Genomic DNA, 18636 nt, shown 5'->3' with positions numbered 1-18636 from the left:
ATTTCTATAAGGGTGAAGCTGTCAATGAGTGGGGGCAGGAATATATAGTATATCTCTGTTCTTTCCTCTCAATTTTGCTGCAAACCTAAAAATACTCTAAAAAGAAAGTCTTAAATATAAGAGAGAGATAATCATTCTTGACTTTATATCATGTGTTTTGCACCTTAACAAAATCATTGTTTATTAATATCTACCACTTATGCGACACTTATGATTTATTAAAGTCAAGGCTATGTGTTACAAATATGAACTCAATCATCATAACAATCCTGTCAGATAGGTAGAATTATTCTTTTTTTTTTTTAAAAAAAAACAAAGCTTGGAGAAGTGAAGTAACTTGCCCAAGACTTGTAGCTAGAAAACATGAATACACTATTATATGCTTCTAAAGCCCTTGTTGCTAACCACCACATTATTGTAATAACTCATTTCATCCTCATCCCATACTTATGCTTGGCCTGACCTCCAATGGTTTAATTAGTTTGTGCAGTACTGGGTTAGTTACTTTTCTGAGTGGTTTCTGGTAAAGCTATCTTTTCAACAACAGATAACGTGTTGCCCACTGCTATAGACTAAATGTTTGTGTTCTCCCCAAATTCATAGTTTAAAACCCTAATCCCCAATGTGATGGTATTTGGAGGAAGGGCATTTGGGAGGTAAGTAGGTCATGAGTGTGAAGCCCTCATTATGGGATTTGTGCCCTTATAAGAAGAGATATGTGAGAGTTTGCTTCTCCTCTCTCTTCTATGTGAATTGAAGATACAGCAAAAAGGTGTCCCTCTGAAAACCAGGAAGAGGCTCTCACCAGGAATTGCATTAGCTGGTATCTTAATCTTAGACTATCCAGGCTCCAGAGCTGTGAGCAATAACTTTGTGTTGTTAATGCCACCCAGTCTATGGTATAATTGACTAAGACACTCACTAACACTCTGTTTGGTAAGAGTGATGCTTGTTTGTGCCTCAAACTTTGTTCAGTTCTTGTTTAACTAACCCTGTGGACAACCACCCTTGTAGCAAATGGAGTCTATTTAATTTTAAGACATATACAACTACACTAATCAAGAGGATGTGATGTTGGCATATGGTTAGATTATTTATTATTAGAGTAGAATAAAAAGTATACACATATAGGTCTAACCATTTTAAACAAAAGCACTAAGTTAATTCAATGTGAAAAAGAAAGTCTTTTAAATAAATGGTGGTGGAACAATTAACTATCTGTGTACAACTAAGTAAGTCTTGACCCCTACTTCACTCCTTCTGAAAATAAATTCAAAATGAATCACACATTTAAATATAAAAGCTTAAAATCATTAAACTTTTAGAAGAAAACACACAATAATTTTCATAAATATGGCGTTAATAAGCACAAAACTATAAAAGAAAGAATATTGATAAATTAGATTGTATCAAAATTCTGTTCACCAAAAGACACCTTTATGAAAATAAATAAGCAAGATACAGACTGAGAGAAAATATTCATTATATATATTCGACAAAAGACTTCTTCAGAAAATATAAAGCAGTCCTACAGATCAACAATAAAAAGACAACCCAAAAATGAGCAAAAGACTTGAAGAGCACTTCATAAAAGATGGATATTTGGTACATAAATATTTTTAAAATGATCAACATTATTAGTTATCAGGGAAATAAAAATTAAAACCACAATGAGATACCACCTCACACTCCCTAGAGCCACTAAAATAAAGAATGTTGCTATAATAAATGTTGGCAAGGATGTGAAGCAATTGTTGCTACAACCACTTTGAAGATGGATATATCATTTTTTTACAAAGTAAAAGATATGCATATCCCGTATATCCCGTGACCCAGAAATTCCACTTCTAGGTAAAAAAAAAAAAAAGGAATCATATTTATAAAATGCCTTTTACAAGTGTGTTTGTAACATCTTTATTCATAATAACCAAAACCTGCAAACTACCTAAATGTCTGTCAACAGGAAAATTGGTAAACAAATTGTGATATATTCATATAACTGAATATTACTTACCAATAAAAGGGAATAAACTACTAAAATGCGCAACAGTATTACTGAATCTAAAAAAGATATATATCAAGTGAAAGGAGTTGGACGCAAAAGAATATATAGTGTACAACTGCATTTATGTGAAGATCAAGAATAGGCAAAATTAACCTGTAGTGACAGAAATTAGAAAGCGGTTTTCTCAGTGTGTGCATGTGTGTGCAAGGGGGGGATGGGGTAGTTTTGGTTAAAGGACCAGAAAGGGAGACAGATAGACTTTCTGGGTTGATATAAATGTTCTAGGTCTTGTTTTAGGTTGTAGCTTCATGGATGTATATAATTGTCAAAACTCATGTTCTGAACATTGAATATCTGTGTGCTTTATTGAATGTAAATTTTACTTTCACTTAAAAGTGACCTGTAGTCATCAGGAATTGACTAATGATTGAAGGCAAGCTTTTTGTAGGAATGGTAGAAAAGAAGAATACAACGATTGTGGGGTGGGTTTGCTCTTTATACCTGTACTAAGATGCTTAAAGAAAAATATGATAAGCTCAGAAGTCAGGAGAGCTTCTATGATTGCCTTAAAAACTTATCTCTCTGGGTTGCTGGGATGACATATCCAAATCAAGTATTAATGATGTGAAGAGCTGAATAACAAGATAAGATGAATACACAGACTCACCAGATGAAAAATTAAGCCACTAATTGAGAAGGAGATAGATCTTGAGAATTGTAATGGAGTTGTTTGGGTGGACTCAGATAATTCTATTTTCTTAGTAGTTAGACCTTACCAAGCGTCTTGTTTTCTGAAGAACAGCTCTTTCCCTATCTTAAAAGCTACTCTGGTCTTCTTGGAAAATTCTCAAATAACTTCATTTGAAGAATTTACCTTGCTGATTCTTCTTATAACTGACTGTTATCACTTCTTTATACCCCTTGACCAGCACTATCTAGTAAAAATATAATGTGAGCCACCTATGTAATTATAATTTTTAGTAGATACATTAAAAATAGTAAAACAAAAGAGTTAAAATCAAATTTTGGTGATTTATCTTACACAACTCAATATATTAAAATATTATTTCAACATGTCAATATAAAAATTAATATATTTGACATTCTTTTTCATATGCAAAATCAGTGTGTATTTTATACTTACAACATATTTCAATTTAGACTAGTCACATTTTAAATGTTCAATATCCAGTGGCTAGTGGCCTCTGTATTCTCCATATTTGACCATGGTTTCTTAACATCGGTTCTATTGATATTTTGGACTGAATAATTTTTTGTTGTTGTGGGGCTAACCTGTGCATTGCAGGATGTTTAGCAACATTCCTGACCTCTCCCCACTAGATTCCAATAGTAATCTCTCCTGTACCCACCCCGCAAGTTGTGACTCAAAAAAAAAAAAAAATGTCAAGGGCCACTGGTACAGATCTGTATAGAGTTATATTTCAATATATTCCAGGGCACAAGTGAAAATTCTGACATGGGAGAGGTCTTTCATACTAAAAACTATGCGAGAATTTGCTTATTTATATGAGCAAAAACCTATGATAATGAATTCCTAGGGTGTTAGACTAGTAATGAAAGAATATGATTTTGATGAGACTGGAATGATCAATATAGACATACTTACCAGAAACTGAATTCATTGTGCTTCCCTGAGCATCTGATAGAGTCTTTAAAGGTTTACTTGGTTAAAATCTGAGCTCAGTGATGGATGCACTAAATAAAGTTGAGATGCTAGAGATCTCTTGATATATTTTAGAGGATCAATTTAAAAGACTAAGGAAGATAGGATGGTTGGAATGAATTTATCATTTGTGACCCAGTCAGCTATCTCCAAATGTATTGTGAGAAGACCCAGAGGACCCTCTTATCACTAATATATCAGGAAAACACTGGGGAGGAGAATGCAAGAATCCTATAAAAGTGCTGTAGCTATTGTCCTCTAAGCCCAGAGATGAAGTTAGGAGATGTAGCCATCAAATGGGATCCCTAACTCCCTAGTGGAAATAATATCTCAAAGCAGCAGAAGCCAAGTGACAGCACTTAACCATCAGAGATGATGAGGTAGCTGTGGTTATCAATGTAGGCAGCAGGGCAATAATCATAGTTGTTTAAGTAAAAGGGATCTTTAGAGGTGGATAATCGATCATGGTGTCCTTGGAATTAAAATGGATGGACAGCCTACTAAGATCCTACTTGATCTATATAACAAAAAATTGCTAAATCTGAAGAAAATAGACCTAAACTTCATAACTTAATGAAAATTTACAGCATCTTGGCATTGGCTTCATAATTCATTGCTCTTATAATAGGAAAACCAATCGTAGCCCCTGGAACCAATCGGTAGCCCTTTTCTACCAAGAGAGTAAACCAAAAGCAATACTGTGTTCCTGGGGGAGTTCTAGCAATTAGTGCTACCGTTAAACACCTGAAAGATGCAGGGGTGGTGATTTTTGCCACACCCTCATTTAACCTTTTATTTGGCCTGTGTAGAAGTGAAGGTGTCATCTAAAACGTTGATTCGAGTGTAGTCTTTTGTCAGGTGAATGAGCACAATTCCTAGCACCAAGTATATAGATATCACTCTGGAAAATATATTTTATTCATCCTAATATGCACACAAAAACTAAGTTATTTGCTTTCACTTGAAAGTGAGAGAATTTATTGCTTTATGTAAGGGCTATGTTAATTCTCTAGCTCTCTCTCGTAATTTAGTGTGTGGGAACTATGATCAATTCATCACTTTTGTCTACTATATGTATGATTTTGTGCTGATAGGACCCAATGATCAGGAAATAGCATATACCATAGATACCTTGTGTAGTAAATTGTCTTTCTGTAGATGCATTGTGACCTTAACACTGTCCAAAAGGTGGAATCTTTCACTCTTTCCCTCAGATTGGGGCTGGCCTTCTGATATATTTTAGATAATACAATGCAGCAGTGGTGATTCTGTGTAACTTGCATGGCCTTAGATCTGTAACTTCTGCCTTTGCTGCTTGAGACCCCACTCTTGGGATACGGCTACCCCCCACCCGCCCCCCCCCCCACACACGCAGCCACATACAGAGCCACAATGATAAAGTGGAAGAGGTCCTCGTCTCCCAAATGAATCTACCAAGTCACCAGACATATAACTAAAGTCAAGTGAGATATTTCAGCCTCAGCAGCAATCTGGTTGCAACTATATGAGACAACGCAGCTATTGGCACATGGAGTAAAAAAACACCCAGCTGAACCCTGCCTGAATTTCTCATTCACAGAATCATGAACAAAACAGTTGTTTTAAACCACTAAGTTTGTTACAATAACAAAAGAAAACCAAAACATGCTGGAAAGAACATATACAATTGAGAAAGTGGGGGGATAAACCCTATGAAAATTTAGGGTTCTCCTATTTCTGAATTTTCTTGAGTCCAATGGTCTGGACCATATTAGTTTACCCGCTCAGAATGAAAGTTGTTTCACCTTTCATCCCCTTGGATCATGGTGTTGGCTAGGGTCACTCACATAGCTGCATTCAGAGGGATCATGGCTGGACCTTGAAAATCAATGGCTCACATGTCTGGCACCTCATGCTGCCAGCTGGGATCTGACTGAGTTTTGCTCAACAGAAGGGTAATTGGATTTCATTTATGGTCCTTGGCTTCAAAGAAAGGAAACCAGAACCTGCTAGGTTTCTCAAGGCCTAAATCTAGAACTGGGTCAGGGTCACTTTTACAACATTCTATTTTTCAAATTCAAGAGGGGAAGGAGATTCCACTTGTGCTGGGTGTATAGCGATGAGAGGAGGCAATCTTTGGAAACAGTTTACCACCAAATAATTTTTAAAATTGCTTTTTATTTTGCTAAGTATTATTTGTATTTGTTGAGTATCTTTAACCTATTGTTTCATTTCTGCAATTTTTACATTATAGTATATATTTGTCACAGTAAGAAAAACACAATTTTCATCCAATAACGTATTATTGCATCCTATACACAAATGTATCACAAATGAGTTTTTTTTTTTTTAAGCAGGTGCTTGATTTTTTAAATGCTTTATATCAGAGGTCTGCACACTATGTCCTATGGGCCAAATCTATCTTAGTACCTATTTTTGTAAATAAAATTCTATTGGAACACAGCCAAGCCATTTGTTTATGTATCTTTCTTGGCACTGTTTATGTCACAATGGCAGTGGTAAGTATTACAGACACTGTATAACTCACAAAACCTAGAATATTATTATGTGGCTCTTTAAAGAAAAAGTATGTTGCCCTCTACTTTAATTATGTGGAAATCTTTGGTGGACTGTTTAATAGGTTATCAAGTGATTAATGATATTTAAAGACTCTGATTGAGATTTCTGAATGAGCTGGAATAATTTTTTCCATTTAAATAATAGGACAAGGGATTTTTCTTCTAATAATTCGCTTTCCAACCAGATCTTAGGAACGAATCAGATTTAGAAGATGAGGAAGGTTATATTTACTTTAGACAATTCAGTTTAAAAAGTCAATTTGAGAACCTTATTTAATCATTTTGAGATTTTGTAAATATTTTCTCTTGAATTTTTATGATGGTGGTTATTATATCTAAAAACCAATGCAATTTAATTAAAATAAGTACTTTTTCATAAGAGGAGACTAACTTCTCTGTGCAATTATTTTTCTATTTATGACATTAGTAAGGTTAGCTAGAATCCTAGGTAAGTGCTATAAAGGCCCTAGAAATTATTTCTCTTGCCCCAACTCCACCTGTCCACCCACGTGTGTGTGTGTTAAGATTAGCCCAGAGAAGTTAGTTGCCAAGGTCATGATCCATCAGTGAGGAATTAGATACTTAAATCTCTAGTCTCTAGTGCTTTTTAGTATTTGTATGTGTGAAACAGTTGTATTTATTATGAACTTTTAATTCTCATGAACTTTTGGCTGGACAATAACAGTGCTGTGGAGGAAAAAAAAATTGCTAGAATCATCAATGGAAAATATTCTTTAGTAAAACCAATAATGGGGTATGCCACGATTAAACTGATCAGTTGACAATTGCCATATTATGAATCTAACATGTATAGGACCCTTAACATGAAAGATAAGGTGTTGGATAAAGTTTTATACTTTTGCGTGTTTAGGAATTTATAAACCATACCATCTGGCTGTAGCATAGATACAAAGAATCTGAGACCTGAAAGGTATCTTGGCGATCACCATCAGGCTCCCCCATTTAATGGGAGAAAACAGAGACCAGGGAAGGATCGCAGGTAAATAATACCATACATTAAAATGACGTTTCTTCCAGTAACAGTTACCTTGGTTTTTAAAATTTCCCCTTTAAAAAGCAAAAGCATCTTTCTTATGGCTGGGTAGTATTCCACTGTATATATGTACCATACCTTCTGTATGCAATCAGCTATCAAAAGATACTTTAGTTGTTTCCATGTCTTGGCATCCTTGAATAATGCTACAATGAAGAAGATATGGGTACATATAACTTAATAAATAAATCTTTTCAAAATTTTCAGGTAGATACCCAGAAGAGCGATTGCTGGCTCATATAGTAACTTTAGTCTTCATTTTCTGAGAAACATCCCTGTTTTTCACAGTAGCTGTACCAATTTACATATTGCCATTTGCTACAACATGGATGAATCTTGAGAATATCATGCTAGGTGAAGTAAATCAGAAAAAGTCAAGAACCATTATCATTTCATTCATATATGGGATATAAAGATAAAAGGAACAAATGAACAAGACGAAAACTCATGACAGACAACAATTCAGTAGTTACCAGAGGGAAAGGTGGGCAATGGGAAGGTAAGTAAAAGGGAATCAAATATATGGTGCCCGAAGATCGACTTTGGGTGGTGAACACACAGTACACTATACAGCGATGTATTATAGAATTATACACTGGAAAACTCTATAATTTTACTAACTAATGTCACCCCAATAAATCTAAAAAAAAAAAAAAAGAATGCACAGGCAACTTTCCAGAATTAAAAAAAAGCAAAAGCGGGGCACTTCCAGAACACGTGTCCAAAAATTTAGAATTTGTCATACTTATTTTCCTTTTTGGTTATGGACTTTTATAACTACACACGAATTCTGCCCTTTACTAAAACAAAAGGTTTGCGGAGAAAACAAGTTTACCCTAGGAAACTGAAGGACGCTGCGCCTCCCGCCTCCCTCTCCCCGCAGCCAATAACAACAGGCCCCTGCGCGCTCTTTTCCCAGCCAATTGGCTGCGCAAACAGCGGGCCCAACGGAAAAGGCGGCCGTTGCCAGAGAAACCACTTGCTCGTTACTAGCTCCGCTTGTCTCATTTGCACGTTAGCGGGCACTCTTCCACCGCTAGCAGTTCCAGGAATTCGCCTGCTTCTGCCTCGGAGCCCTTTTACCTTTCTTCCTAGTTTTCACCCACCGCACTGCCCACTGCTTCCCGCTCCCTCCTAGCCCACTCAGGGCTGGAGAACACAGGTATGCTCGCCAGCCGGGTTCCCATTAACATCCGCGCGGCGTCAGCCTATGAAACCCCTTCGGAACCATTTCAAGCAGAGCAAGGCGGCTGACGTCACGGCGACGTGCTGACGCAGCGGTGGGGGCGTAGGCGCGCTTTTGTGCGGGGGAAACTTGGGCTTGGGTTGTAGTTGGGAGCGCAGAGGTGTCGGCCTGTGGGCGTCTTAGCCCCGGGCGGTGGTGGGTCACAGGAAGGGAAGTCCCTTGTGTCCACCCAGGGCCAGACTTCAGCTCCTTGAAGCCCACACCCTCCCCTTCCCCTGGACTGACTGACTGCGTTGGGAAAAAAGGAGGGAAACTCGTACTCCTAAGAGGGGGTGTTGGGACAGCAGGGCAGATCTTAGTGAGATGGGCTTCACAAGGAACCCCTGACCGGGCTGGCCCGGGGCAAGGCGGGGTTTATTTACGGAAATAGTGCTTTTACTCATTCGATTGGCTTTTACGCGCCCACTGTTTAATATTGCAGATCGTGGTAGGTCTTGGGGTTCCATAAGTGAAGACTACTCCAGGAAGGAATTTCTTCAGGGTCCTTCTAGGTTCCAGCCTCTGTAGGAAACCCCTTCAAGGATGTGGTCTGGGGCAGGTCACTTAATGTTCCCGGCTTCAGTTTCCTCATCTGTAAAAGAGGACAATGGTAGTCACCTTGGAGTGGTTAAGTAATAAAAGAATCAAGTAAACCAGTGCCAGGTTTTGAGTATGCGTGATTAGTAAGTGGTGCTTGTTGTTACTGAGCAATCCATTGCCAGACTGGCTGGTGAGGAAGCGAGTCTGTCGCAGAGAGAGTTTCTCTGTAACTTCATGTATAGTAAAGTTTCAGGTGTTTTGAGTGAATGAGGTACTTGAGCAGTTTTAAGCACTACTTGGTTATAGTTAAACCACAGAAAGATGTTTGCTTTTAAAATTTGTTCTCTTCTGCTTAAAATCATTTAATAGTCATATTTGTAATTCTTTAAAAGCTACTTATTTTTTGCTATTTATTTACTTCTGGTTTCACAATTGACATGTATTCCAAACACCCAAAGGTACGAGAAAATGGCATTGTTTATATTTCTATTAATCATTGTGCTTGGTCTGTACAAATGAATGAGACCCAGAAAACTGGGTATAGCAATGAAGTTGGCATAACATCTACCCTCTGGTCACAATTATGTTGAAGTCAATAATTGTTTTCCCCTGAGCTCTGGTTTAGTAGTATTCAATTTATGAATACATTGAAGATGACTTGTATTAATTCTGCAAAGAATAGACATCGAAAGAATTGGTTTGAATGTAAGAGTTGGTTCTATACAGATAATTCAGACCAAGTAATTTCAGGAGTTGTGATTGACTGAGGATGATTATTATATTTATAAACATGAAAAAATTTGAAGACCTGGTGGGAAAGCAGCCCCTACAGAGTAAGCCAGAGGGCCCTAAATGGAACAAAAGAACCCCAACTGTGTTTCTAAATCGTTTTGTTTAAACCTCACCACAGCTTTGGCTGACAAAGGTTATTCTCATTCTGAATACCAGGAAACCAAGGCCATGGGTAAGAGTTGTCCATATCAGGTGGCTCGAAAGGACTAAGAACTGATGAGTCAGTCCCAGTATTTCATTTTAATATGCTGCCTCTGGGTCATCAAGGAATGGTTAAATTATGTCCAGTCTTCCTTCTCTGTTGAGAAGGAGGAAATAATGCTTTTAAAAGATTTTCTTCCATCTGGTCTAAGTTAATTTTGATACTTAAAGGGATAAGCTGTCACTTTTTGGAACTTATATGTGGAGCAGTCCATTCAGATGGTCATGGGTAAATGAAGTGTTGTGTTTGATCACTTGACCTATCCTGATTTCTTCCTATTCTGGCATTCTGATTCTAATTCTTTCATTGTTCTTCATGTTTTTATCACCAGTGGAAATAACTTTTGATCAAAATTTTTATAGGAAAAGAATGTTGGAATTTCATCTCTCTGGGACCCTAAAAACCAGTTTGGCTGCTTCTCTCCTCCCCTCCATGTGCCTAAGTCCATTCTCCAAAAGACCACTTGATTTATCTTTTAAAGGTGCACTTCTGATCTGTCATTCCCTTTCTTAAAATTATTTAATCGTGTCTTAACATTTAGTAAAAAATTCAAACTCTTGAACTTGGCATATAGTTGCCACTTTCAATGTGTCCAGTTTCATCTTTTGCCCCTTGCCCTTGCAAGTCATGTTCCTTCCTGACTCCTTGTTTTATCCTCTGTCTGGAATGCTTTTGGCTGTTCTTTTTGCCAAGCTCAAAGTTGTTCTGCAGGATTCAACTGAGGTTTCATCTCTTCTGGGAAGTCTCCTAGGATCTTGCCAGCTGGCGTTAGGTATCCTGTATGCTCTCATGGTACCTCATGAGTTCCCTATCACAGCTCTTAGCACACTGGAGTTTAGTGGTCTTCTCACTGTCTGCAGTCTATACTTGCTTGTAGTCTTGCCTTCAAGGAGCTCAACCTTATTTATCCTTGTACAGAACAGATTTCATTTTAAAATATAAACAATTTATAAGAGTGTTGTTAAAACCTGACTGGATTAAGCTCTATCACTTTCTTGCTTATAATCTTGGGCAAACTATTTAACTTTTCTAAAATTCGTTTTTCCCCTCTGTAGCTTTTGGATGTTAATAACAACTTTGTAAGGGTTTTTGTGAGTTTATGTTTATAAGGTCAGTCAATGCTCCTTTAGTCAATGCTGTCTTCATGTGGAAGGGGAGGAAAATGCTTTGTTTATCTGGTAAAGGATGCAGATTTTACTTGGGATTAGACAATATTCTGAACATCTTTGGTCCAGTCCTCTCAGATAATTGGATTCTATATGGGTTTCCCTTCATTTCAAAAGTGTCCCAGTTTGAATAATAAATTATTTGATCACCATAACTTACATATAGAATCTTGCCTATGCCCTTAACTGTGCTAGTTATTTTTTGAGGGCAGAGGGTCATGGGTATGATATTTGCCCTTACAGATTTAGTAGCAAGTTTGAAAGAAAACTAAAATATGAGCATTAATGGAGTGATTAAATTCTAAACTGTATGATTCGGAAAATACTATTAGATATTTAGGATGTTTAGGGCTGGAGCAGTCAGGGGAATATTTTGGGAAGAAGGGGGAACTGGATCTTGAAGTAAGAATAGTATATTTACAAATAAGTCAATGTCACTGCCTCCTCTTCCCCGTATATTATCCAATCTGCAATGCTTTTATATTTAAACTCTATTCATTGGACAGAGGCGTTAGCTAATTACTTACAGTCTTGTGCCAAATAATGACATTTCGGTCAACATTGGACTATATAGATGATGGTGTGATCCCATAAAATTACAATGGAGCTGAAAAATTTCTATCACATGCGACGTCAATGTCATCCTAACGTATAGTGCAGTGCATTACTCATGCATTTGTGGTGATGCTGGTGAAACAAACTTGAGCTGCCAGTTGCATAAAATTATAGCACACACAATTATATACAGTACATGATATTTGATAATAATGAACGATTATGTTACTCGTTTATGTATTTACTAGTTATTTTAGAGTGTACTCTTTCTACTTATAAAAAAAGCTTGCTGCTTGATTTAATCTTGTACAATGCAGTACAGGCTTGTAGCCCAGGAGTAGTAGGCTATACCATACAGCCTAAATGTGTGATAGGCTATACCATCTGGTTTAGTATAAGTGCACTCTTTGATGTTTGCACAATGACGAAATCACCCAATGATTCATTTTTCAGAATGAATCCCTGTCATTAATCCGTGCATGACTCTAACTTAACTTCATTATATCAGAAAATGTTTTTTTCCAGTTTTTACTCAAGATCTGTTTCCACCTCTGGTTATTTTTATTCTTTGCCTATTTCCAAATTTCCTACACTTTTTTTTCCCCATAATGGTGTCTAAAAAGCCACACAATTATTTCTCTAGTAAACTTTTGACTAGTGTCTAGAAACAGTGAGAAACAAGCAGCATTACTATATGTACTTTGTGTTCCTTGCTGAATATTTTATAGTGAATTCTTCAGTAGAAGCTATGTGCTTTTATTTGAAGCCAGGGAGCTAATTTTCAAGAATTAATGTTTGGCAAAACAAATAGAAATCTTTAAGATTCACATGCTTTTCTCTTTGGAAAGATTAGTTTTAAATACATATGTGTCTGCAGCTGGTTACTTTACACAGAACATCAAGGTCATGGATCGTGATCTTTCTTTCCTCTCACCATGGCCAGCGTCACGGTCCCTGAACAGCCATCCTTCAAATGCTTATCGTTGGCCAAAATGGAACACAGTTGAGTGAGTGTAGCTGGATCAGCATACACCCATGACCACGCCTGGAAAAAGACTTATGTACATGTCTTTTTGGTAGGGGACTGGTAAAGTCATCTCTATATAGGAGATTTAATTTTTTAAACATTAAAAGTATTTAAAAATTGCTAACCTTTAGGGATTTGATCATTAAATATGTGTGCAGAACATGTGTTAGTTCACCACTAACGAGTTCTTCAAAAGTATAATACTTTTGTCAAAGTATTAGTCTACATAATGGAAAACATTTTCTTGCAAAACATCTGCTTTTCCATATAAGAATAATACATTCGATTCACTAATATGATAGCATTTTTTATGAAGGTAGACTTATTATGCTAAAGAAAATTACTACATTGTTCTTCAGCACACACATGTTTTTAGTTACAGTATTGTCACAACACGGAAATGGTGGAACGCCTGTGAACCTCTGAATAGTTTTTATCCTGGAAAATATTTCTAGATTGTAAGAATATGATTGTTGATAATTTCTATGGAAATATCTGAGACGATTTATATAGTTCTGTGTTTCATGGTCTGAGGAGTCTGTAATGAAGATAAATTTTTAGAATGTTGGACTAGAAGTCAATCTAAAATCCCAATTTTTACAGTGTGTACCTTTTAAAATAAGACAGTCACTTTTATAGGAGATAAAGCAGAAAAATGATGTATGCTTTTATCTTGCGATGAAACTTAGAAAAATTGTATAAGTAGCTCCCAATAGCCCATAAAGCGAAGTAAGAACTCATTTAAAAACTGATACCAAGCCGAATCTTATCTCATAAAATTTCCTACAAATTGAAGATCCCTATCCCCTTACATTGATTTTTAAAATTTTATTCCAAACGTAGAAACCATTTTTCTTTTAATGATCCAAGAAAAGATGAATTGAGGGGCGAATAAGTAAAAAGCAACCATTTTTGTTCATCATTTTTGTTAACTGCTGTAAACCTCGAGTTCTCTCTAATTATTGCTTAACTTTTATAAGGCTTATAGGTACTGAGGATTCAAATATAAATGAGATATCTTTTCTTGAGATTCCACTGTACAGAGGAACAAATATTTAAAGAAGCAAATGGCTGAAAGATAAATACCAATTCTTTTAGCGGGGTAGCTATTGGAAGTGAAGAAATCAATAGGCATTCGTTCTCTTGATTGCAGTGACTTATCCAGAGCATATTCTTCTTCACCTTTAGGTTTGGATTTTTCATTTGATGTTGTATATCTGTTTACTTTTAATTCTTCTAGACTACAGCTAGCTCAAATATTGTTATTCCTTAATAGCAGATGTTACATGTTTGCAGCATTCGAGTAGGTCATCTTAGTCTATCTGTATGTTATTCAGCAGTTTCATTTGGGCATGAATCTCTGGTACTTCAAAAATACGAACATGCTTTTACATTGGCCTATATTTTAAATATTTACCTCTGTGGTATATAGAACTCTCAGACAAAAGTAGATTTGTACAGACACTTAGGAAGGTTTCAGAATTGCTAATTAAATATTGTGAGTAATTTTCAACATATTTCATCTACCTAAAGTATTGAAAGTTCTTAAACATAAGTATTTTATAACACAGATCTATAAAAGTAAATTATAAAGTGATAAATATCTGAAAAAATGCAGAAAACCTTAAATATAATCTTTGATTTTATATAATCATAATATGAAGTTAGGAAGACACATTACCATATATCAGAGTTTTGAAAACACAGCCTTAAGGATTACTGAAGTGCTAACTCATTAAACTGGAAGTTTTAAAGAAATTCATAAATATTCACGTTTTTAAAATGGCATCTCTAAGTTTGAGTGAAAGCAATTAGATTATTCAGCAAAACTTAGAAATAATGCCATTTGTCTATTCGTTATCACCAAAGAATATTCTAGATTGAGCTACAAAATGAGAATAGATGAATGTAAGTTTAAAAGGTCCACTTTCAAACAAATAACATCTTCTTTGTAGCTATTGTTGTCAAATACTTTCAAAAGTACGTTAAATTTTCACTCTTCTAGGCATAAATAACAATGAGCACCATTGCTAACCCATGCTTTTTCTATCTGTTTTCTAATCCAACTGTTTTAAGATATTTTTATAATACTTGAAGAAATCTACTAATAAAAATGTCTACATTTTTGTGATTATGTAGAAAAGAGTGGGCTTTGGAAAATGTTTATAGAAATTGGCAATCGTTGAATGGTTGTGCTATGTAATTTTGATACAATTTTGAATTACTATCACGATGAGTAGCAGTTAAGAGTTCCAATTTGTGAAATATTCATTTAAATATCTTCAGGATTTCTATCTTATATCAATGGGTAACAACAGAAAAAAAAAGAATCTAATGAAATGATAAATTAAATAATTAAAATATTTCCTAGCTTTCAGCTTATGTGAAGAAGTTGTGGAAGCCATCGATCAATCCATTTACTGAATATATGGAGAAGCCTACAAATGATAGAAGTCATTCAGAAGAACTATTTTCACCTTTTCAAAGTAGACCAGAGAAAGACCATTTACCACAGCATGCCAGTGAAAGTCATCTCAGCTGGTATTCTCAACAATAGGGGCTATCTAATTTTCTGATTTCAGAGTTTCATGTTTTGTTTGCATTGTAAATTATTTGAATCAAATATAGCATTCTTTTAAGAATATTTTCTTCAAATCTAGTAATTAACATTTATTTAATCTGATAATAAATATATTTATTTAGCAGAATTTGGCCAGTTTTTTTGAATATTAATGAAAGCACTTAAAAATAAAAACCTTACCTATAAGAATTTATAAAGTATAAAACATTTTAACTAAGATAAATGAAAATATAAGTACTATGGAATTTTGGAAATATAGTTCATGAGTATTAATTTACTTTTATTTGGCATATTGATCAAACAAATATTTATCATATTTTGCTTCTTTAAGGTGGGGAATATACTCATTATTTATATGACTCATTGCCTCCCAAAATGACGATCAAAATACCTTTAGTTTAGCTTCCAGTTTAGCTTGTTACAAATGAAAATATTTGGTCATATATAATCATTCTTGACTTTCTGCCCAAGGTTTTTAATAATGGACACTTGTCATTCATAGCCAGTATCTTTTTAGGCCCATCATTTTAAGCCAATGGTATTTAAGAACACATCTCCTTTTTGGCATAATCTCCTAGATGCCATCAGTTGCCGATGAGCCATTATATTATATTTCAGAAAGAAAAATGCTGCCAATCAAAGAAAAACTTGGAATTTGTAAATGTTGCAAAAGTTCTTCAAACTTTATTATACATAGTTTTATTTCAAACAACTCTATGCTTATATAAAAATAAAATGTAAGTGAAATAAATGAGTTAGGTATTTTCAAAACTTCTCTGTATACTAGTCCAACTCTTCTGAATCACTTTTTAACTCAGGTGGTCCTTGCTATTGAGATTATTGGTGACATGACATTTCTTAGGAGGATCTTTAACTGAAATAAAATTTATTGTTACTGGGCTCTTAATTACCATATACAGCAAGGTTACATTGAGTCTTGCTTCTGAAATGTTGCTAAACATTCCTACTTCACCAACTCCCTCAAACCCTGTCTATGACCCTTTATTCTTAGGGGTTAACAAAGTGCTGCACCCCATCTCTGGGTATTTGGCAAAGCATTGGACACCCATTCTATATCTTTTGGGCATGTACAGGATTGCCAGCTCAGGACTGCCTCCTAATTGACAAAGATTCCAAGAAGCATCATGATTTCAGGATGTAAAAATGTGACCCTCTCCTCCAAAAATGTATCTTACAGATGTTACATAGTAGTATCTAGGCAAAACATAATCAGGAAGGCAGATATTAGCAGGTTTGTTCTGAATGATAATTATAAACACAAATTTTGAAGGATTTTGAGATATCTAGAGAGCTTTAGTGTTTTCGTGTTCCATTTGCTTAGATTATTCATTCTTCTGGAGGACTTTTTTGTAAACTAAGTTTCAAGATAAGGTTTGAGAATATGATCTGGAAAGACAAATCTTTTGGGTTTGGAATAAGGGAGAAAGAAGGGAATTAAAATAGACAAAACATACGCACAAATCATTTTACAAACTGTAAAAGGGATGTTGAATAATTATCAAATAGCACAGTGAAACATTGCTATTGGTCTTTGTGTTTTATATATCTTAACATTTTAAAAACTGTCTTTTTATAGTAAATGTAGAAAAAATATGGAAGTATAGAAAAATTTATTACATTTTCAGTGACAATTTACTGTTACATTTTGTAGAGCAATTTATGGAACTGTAATATTTAGTTAGGCTATAATATGTTTACCTAAAAGTGTATCTAGTTTATGTGACAGATTTAAATTTTGTTTGTGAATATCTGATTAGTTTACAGCAGGGCATCCTAAATGAAACGACTAAATTGGAAGCAATATATAAAGAAGCCGAGTTGGCAACCTACTCTGTAGAATTACTTTTGCCATTATTTAAGGACACCATTGAAGAAATTAGTTTTGAAAATGTGAGTACTTGTAAACATCTAATAAAATGAAAAGTTAGCATAATACTCAATGCATTAACTGCAGTCTTATATCTTAAAGTAGTTATACTTACATACTGGTATTTGATATAAAAAAAAATGCAGGTTTATCATCAGTGTTCTTTATTCCTGTCAGTAACTGTAATTTTTTTTCTCAAGGATAATCTCAAGCATGTACTTGATACGAGGCCAAGCTAAAAACTGTATCCCTTGATGCTCAGTTTACCTGGATTTGAATCAGGGCGTCAACTTTTCTCGAGAGTAAATTTAAAATCAAAACTATTCTGAGAGATGAAATAAATCTCTTTTCCGTAATGTGATGTGGAAATAGAAGTCTCTATTCTAAAATTTCAGTATACTAAAGTTTGAGTAAAGGAAAAAAAACTGGATTGTATTTTATTAGTTTTATTTAAATAAATGACAAATATTTTAGGGTTTAAGCCCTTATTTTGATTTCATTTTACTTTAATATACTAGGTAACATCCTATAATTATCAATAAACTTGGCAAAATTTACTTTTACTATGTACAAAAAAATGGTTTCGATACTAGGAAAAAGTGTTTTTTGATAATAGTAACATATTTTAGAGTATCTTAATGCTATGTCTTAAAATATGTATGTGGTTTTTATATTTTGTCAGGCTAATCTTTCTGCATCCAATTTGAAGACGATTTTTAAACAGAAGGAGATATTAACAAAAGAATTAAACACTTTTAAACGTGTAAAACAATCTTTTGAATATCTTCTTAGAAAGACAGAATGCCAACAAGTAAGGAACATTAACCACTAATTTAATGGCCTTCATTTGAAGGCTACATTATTTCTCAAACTATAGAAATTAAAATATTGGTTATCTTTGAAATGGAAATAATACTTGAATTTTTGTTTGAAATGGCAACCCTTAAACTAATCCCTACTTTTATTATTTCATAAATAGCCCTACAATAAAGCAACATATTTTTATAGAAAATATATTTTTACTTTATATCTCAAAAACTTTGCTATACTATAATTCTTTTCAGTTGATTACAATAGAATGCTCTTAGAGTTTAAGCTCTTGTATACATTATAGTTATAATTTATGGGGGATTTTGGTAACAGTTTTGTTGTGACGTAAGTCACATGCTATACAATTCACCCTTTTAAAGTGTATAATTCAATGATTTTTAGTGTATTCATGGAATTGTGTAGCCATCACCGCAATCAATTTTAGAGCATTTTCATCACTATAAAAAGAAACTCCATGCCCTTTAGAGGTTTACTTCTCATACCCACCCAGCCTATTACCTCCTTTCTGTCTCTATGAATTTGCCAATT

The 18636-nt window shown here is 34.8% G+C and overlaps 1 protein-coding gene across 6 annotated transcripts in view; it reads left to right on the top strand.

Annotated features, from left to right (window-relative positions):
• Nucleotides 1-8262: 8262 nt before the first annotated feature.
• The window catches only part of ODF2L (outer dense fiber of sperm tails 2 like), a 37880-nt gene continuing 27506 nt past the window's right edge, over nucleotides 8263-18636 (top strand). For 3 of the 6 annotated variants that reach the window (XM_036235929.1, XM_036235932.1, XM_016128078.2), the window contains exons 1-4: nucleotides 8263-8463; nucleotides 15180-15349; nucleotides 17168-17300; nucleotides 17960-18088. In XM_036235929.1, the coding sequence (XP_036091822.1) occupies nucleotides 15237-15349; nucleotides 17168-17300; nucleotides 17960-18088 (375 nt within the window). In that variant the 5' untranslated portion in view covers nucleotides 8263-8463; nucleotides 15180-15236. Of the gene's footprint in view, nucleotides 8464-13788; nucleotides 13887-15179; nucleotides 15350-17167; nucleotides 17301-17959; nucleotides 18089-18636 lie in introns of all 6 variants that reach the window. The other 3 variants (XM_036235924.1, XM_036235922.1, XM_036235934.1) reach the window with 3 other exon arrangements.

This window comes from Rousettus aegyptiacus, unplaced genomic scaffold (genome assembly GCF_014176215.1).
Source record: "Rousettus aegyptiacus isolate mRouAeg1 unplaced genomic scaffold, mRouAeg1.p scaffold_m13_p_1, whole genome shotgun sequence".
NCBI lineage: Eukaryota > Metazoa > Chordata > Mammalia > Chiroptera > Pteropodidae > Rousettus > Rousettus aegyptiacus.
The sequence above is the reverse complement of the archived record's forward strand: the minus strand, read 5'-3'. Positions and strand labels throughout refer to the sequence as shown.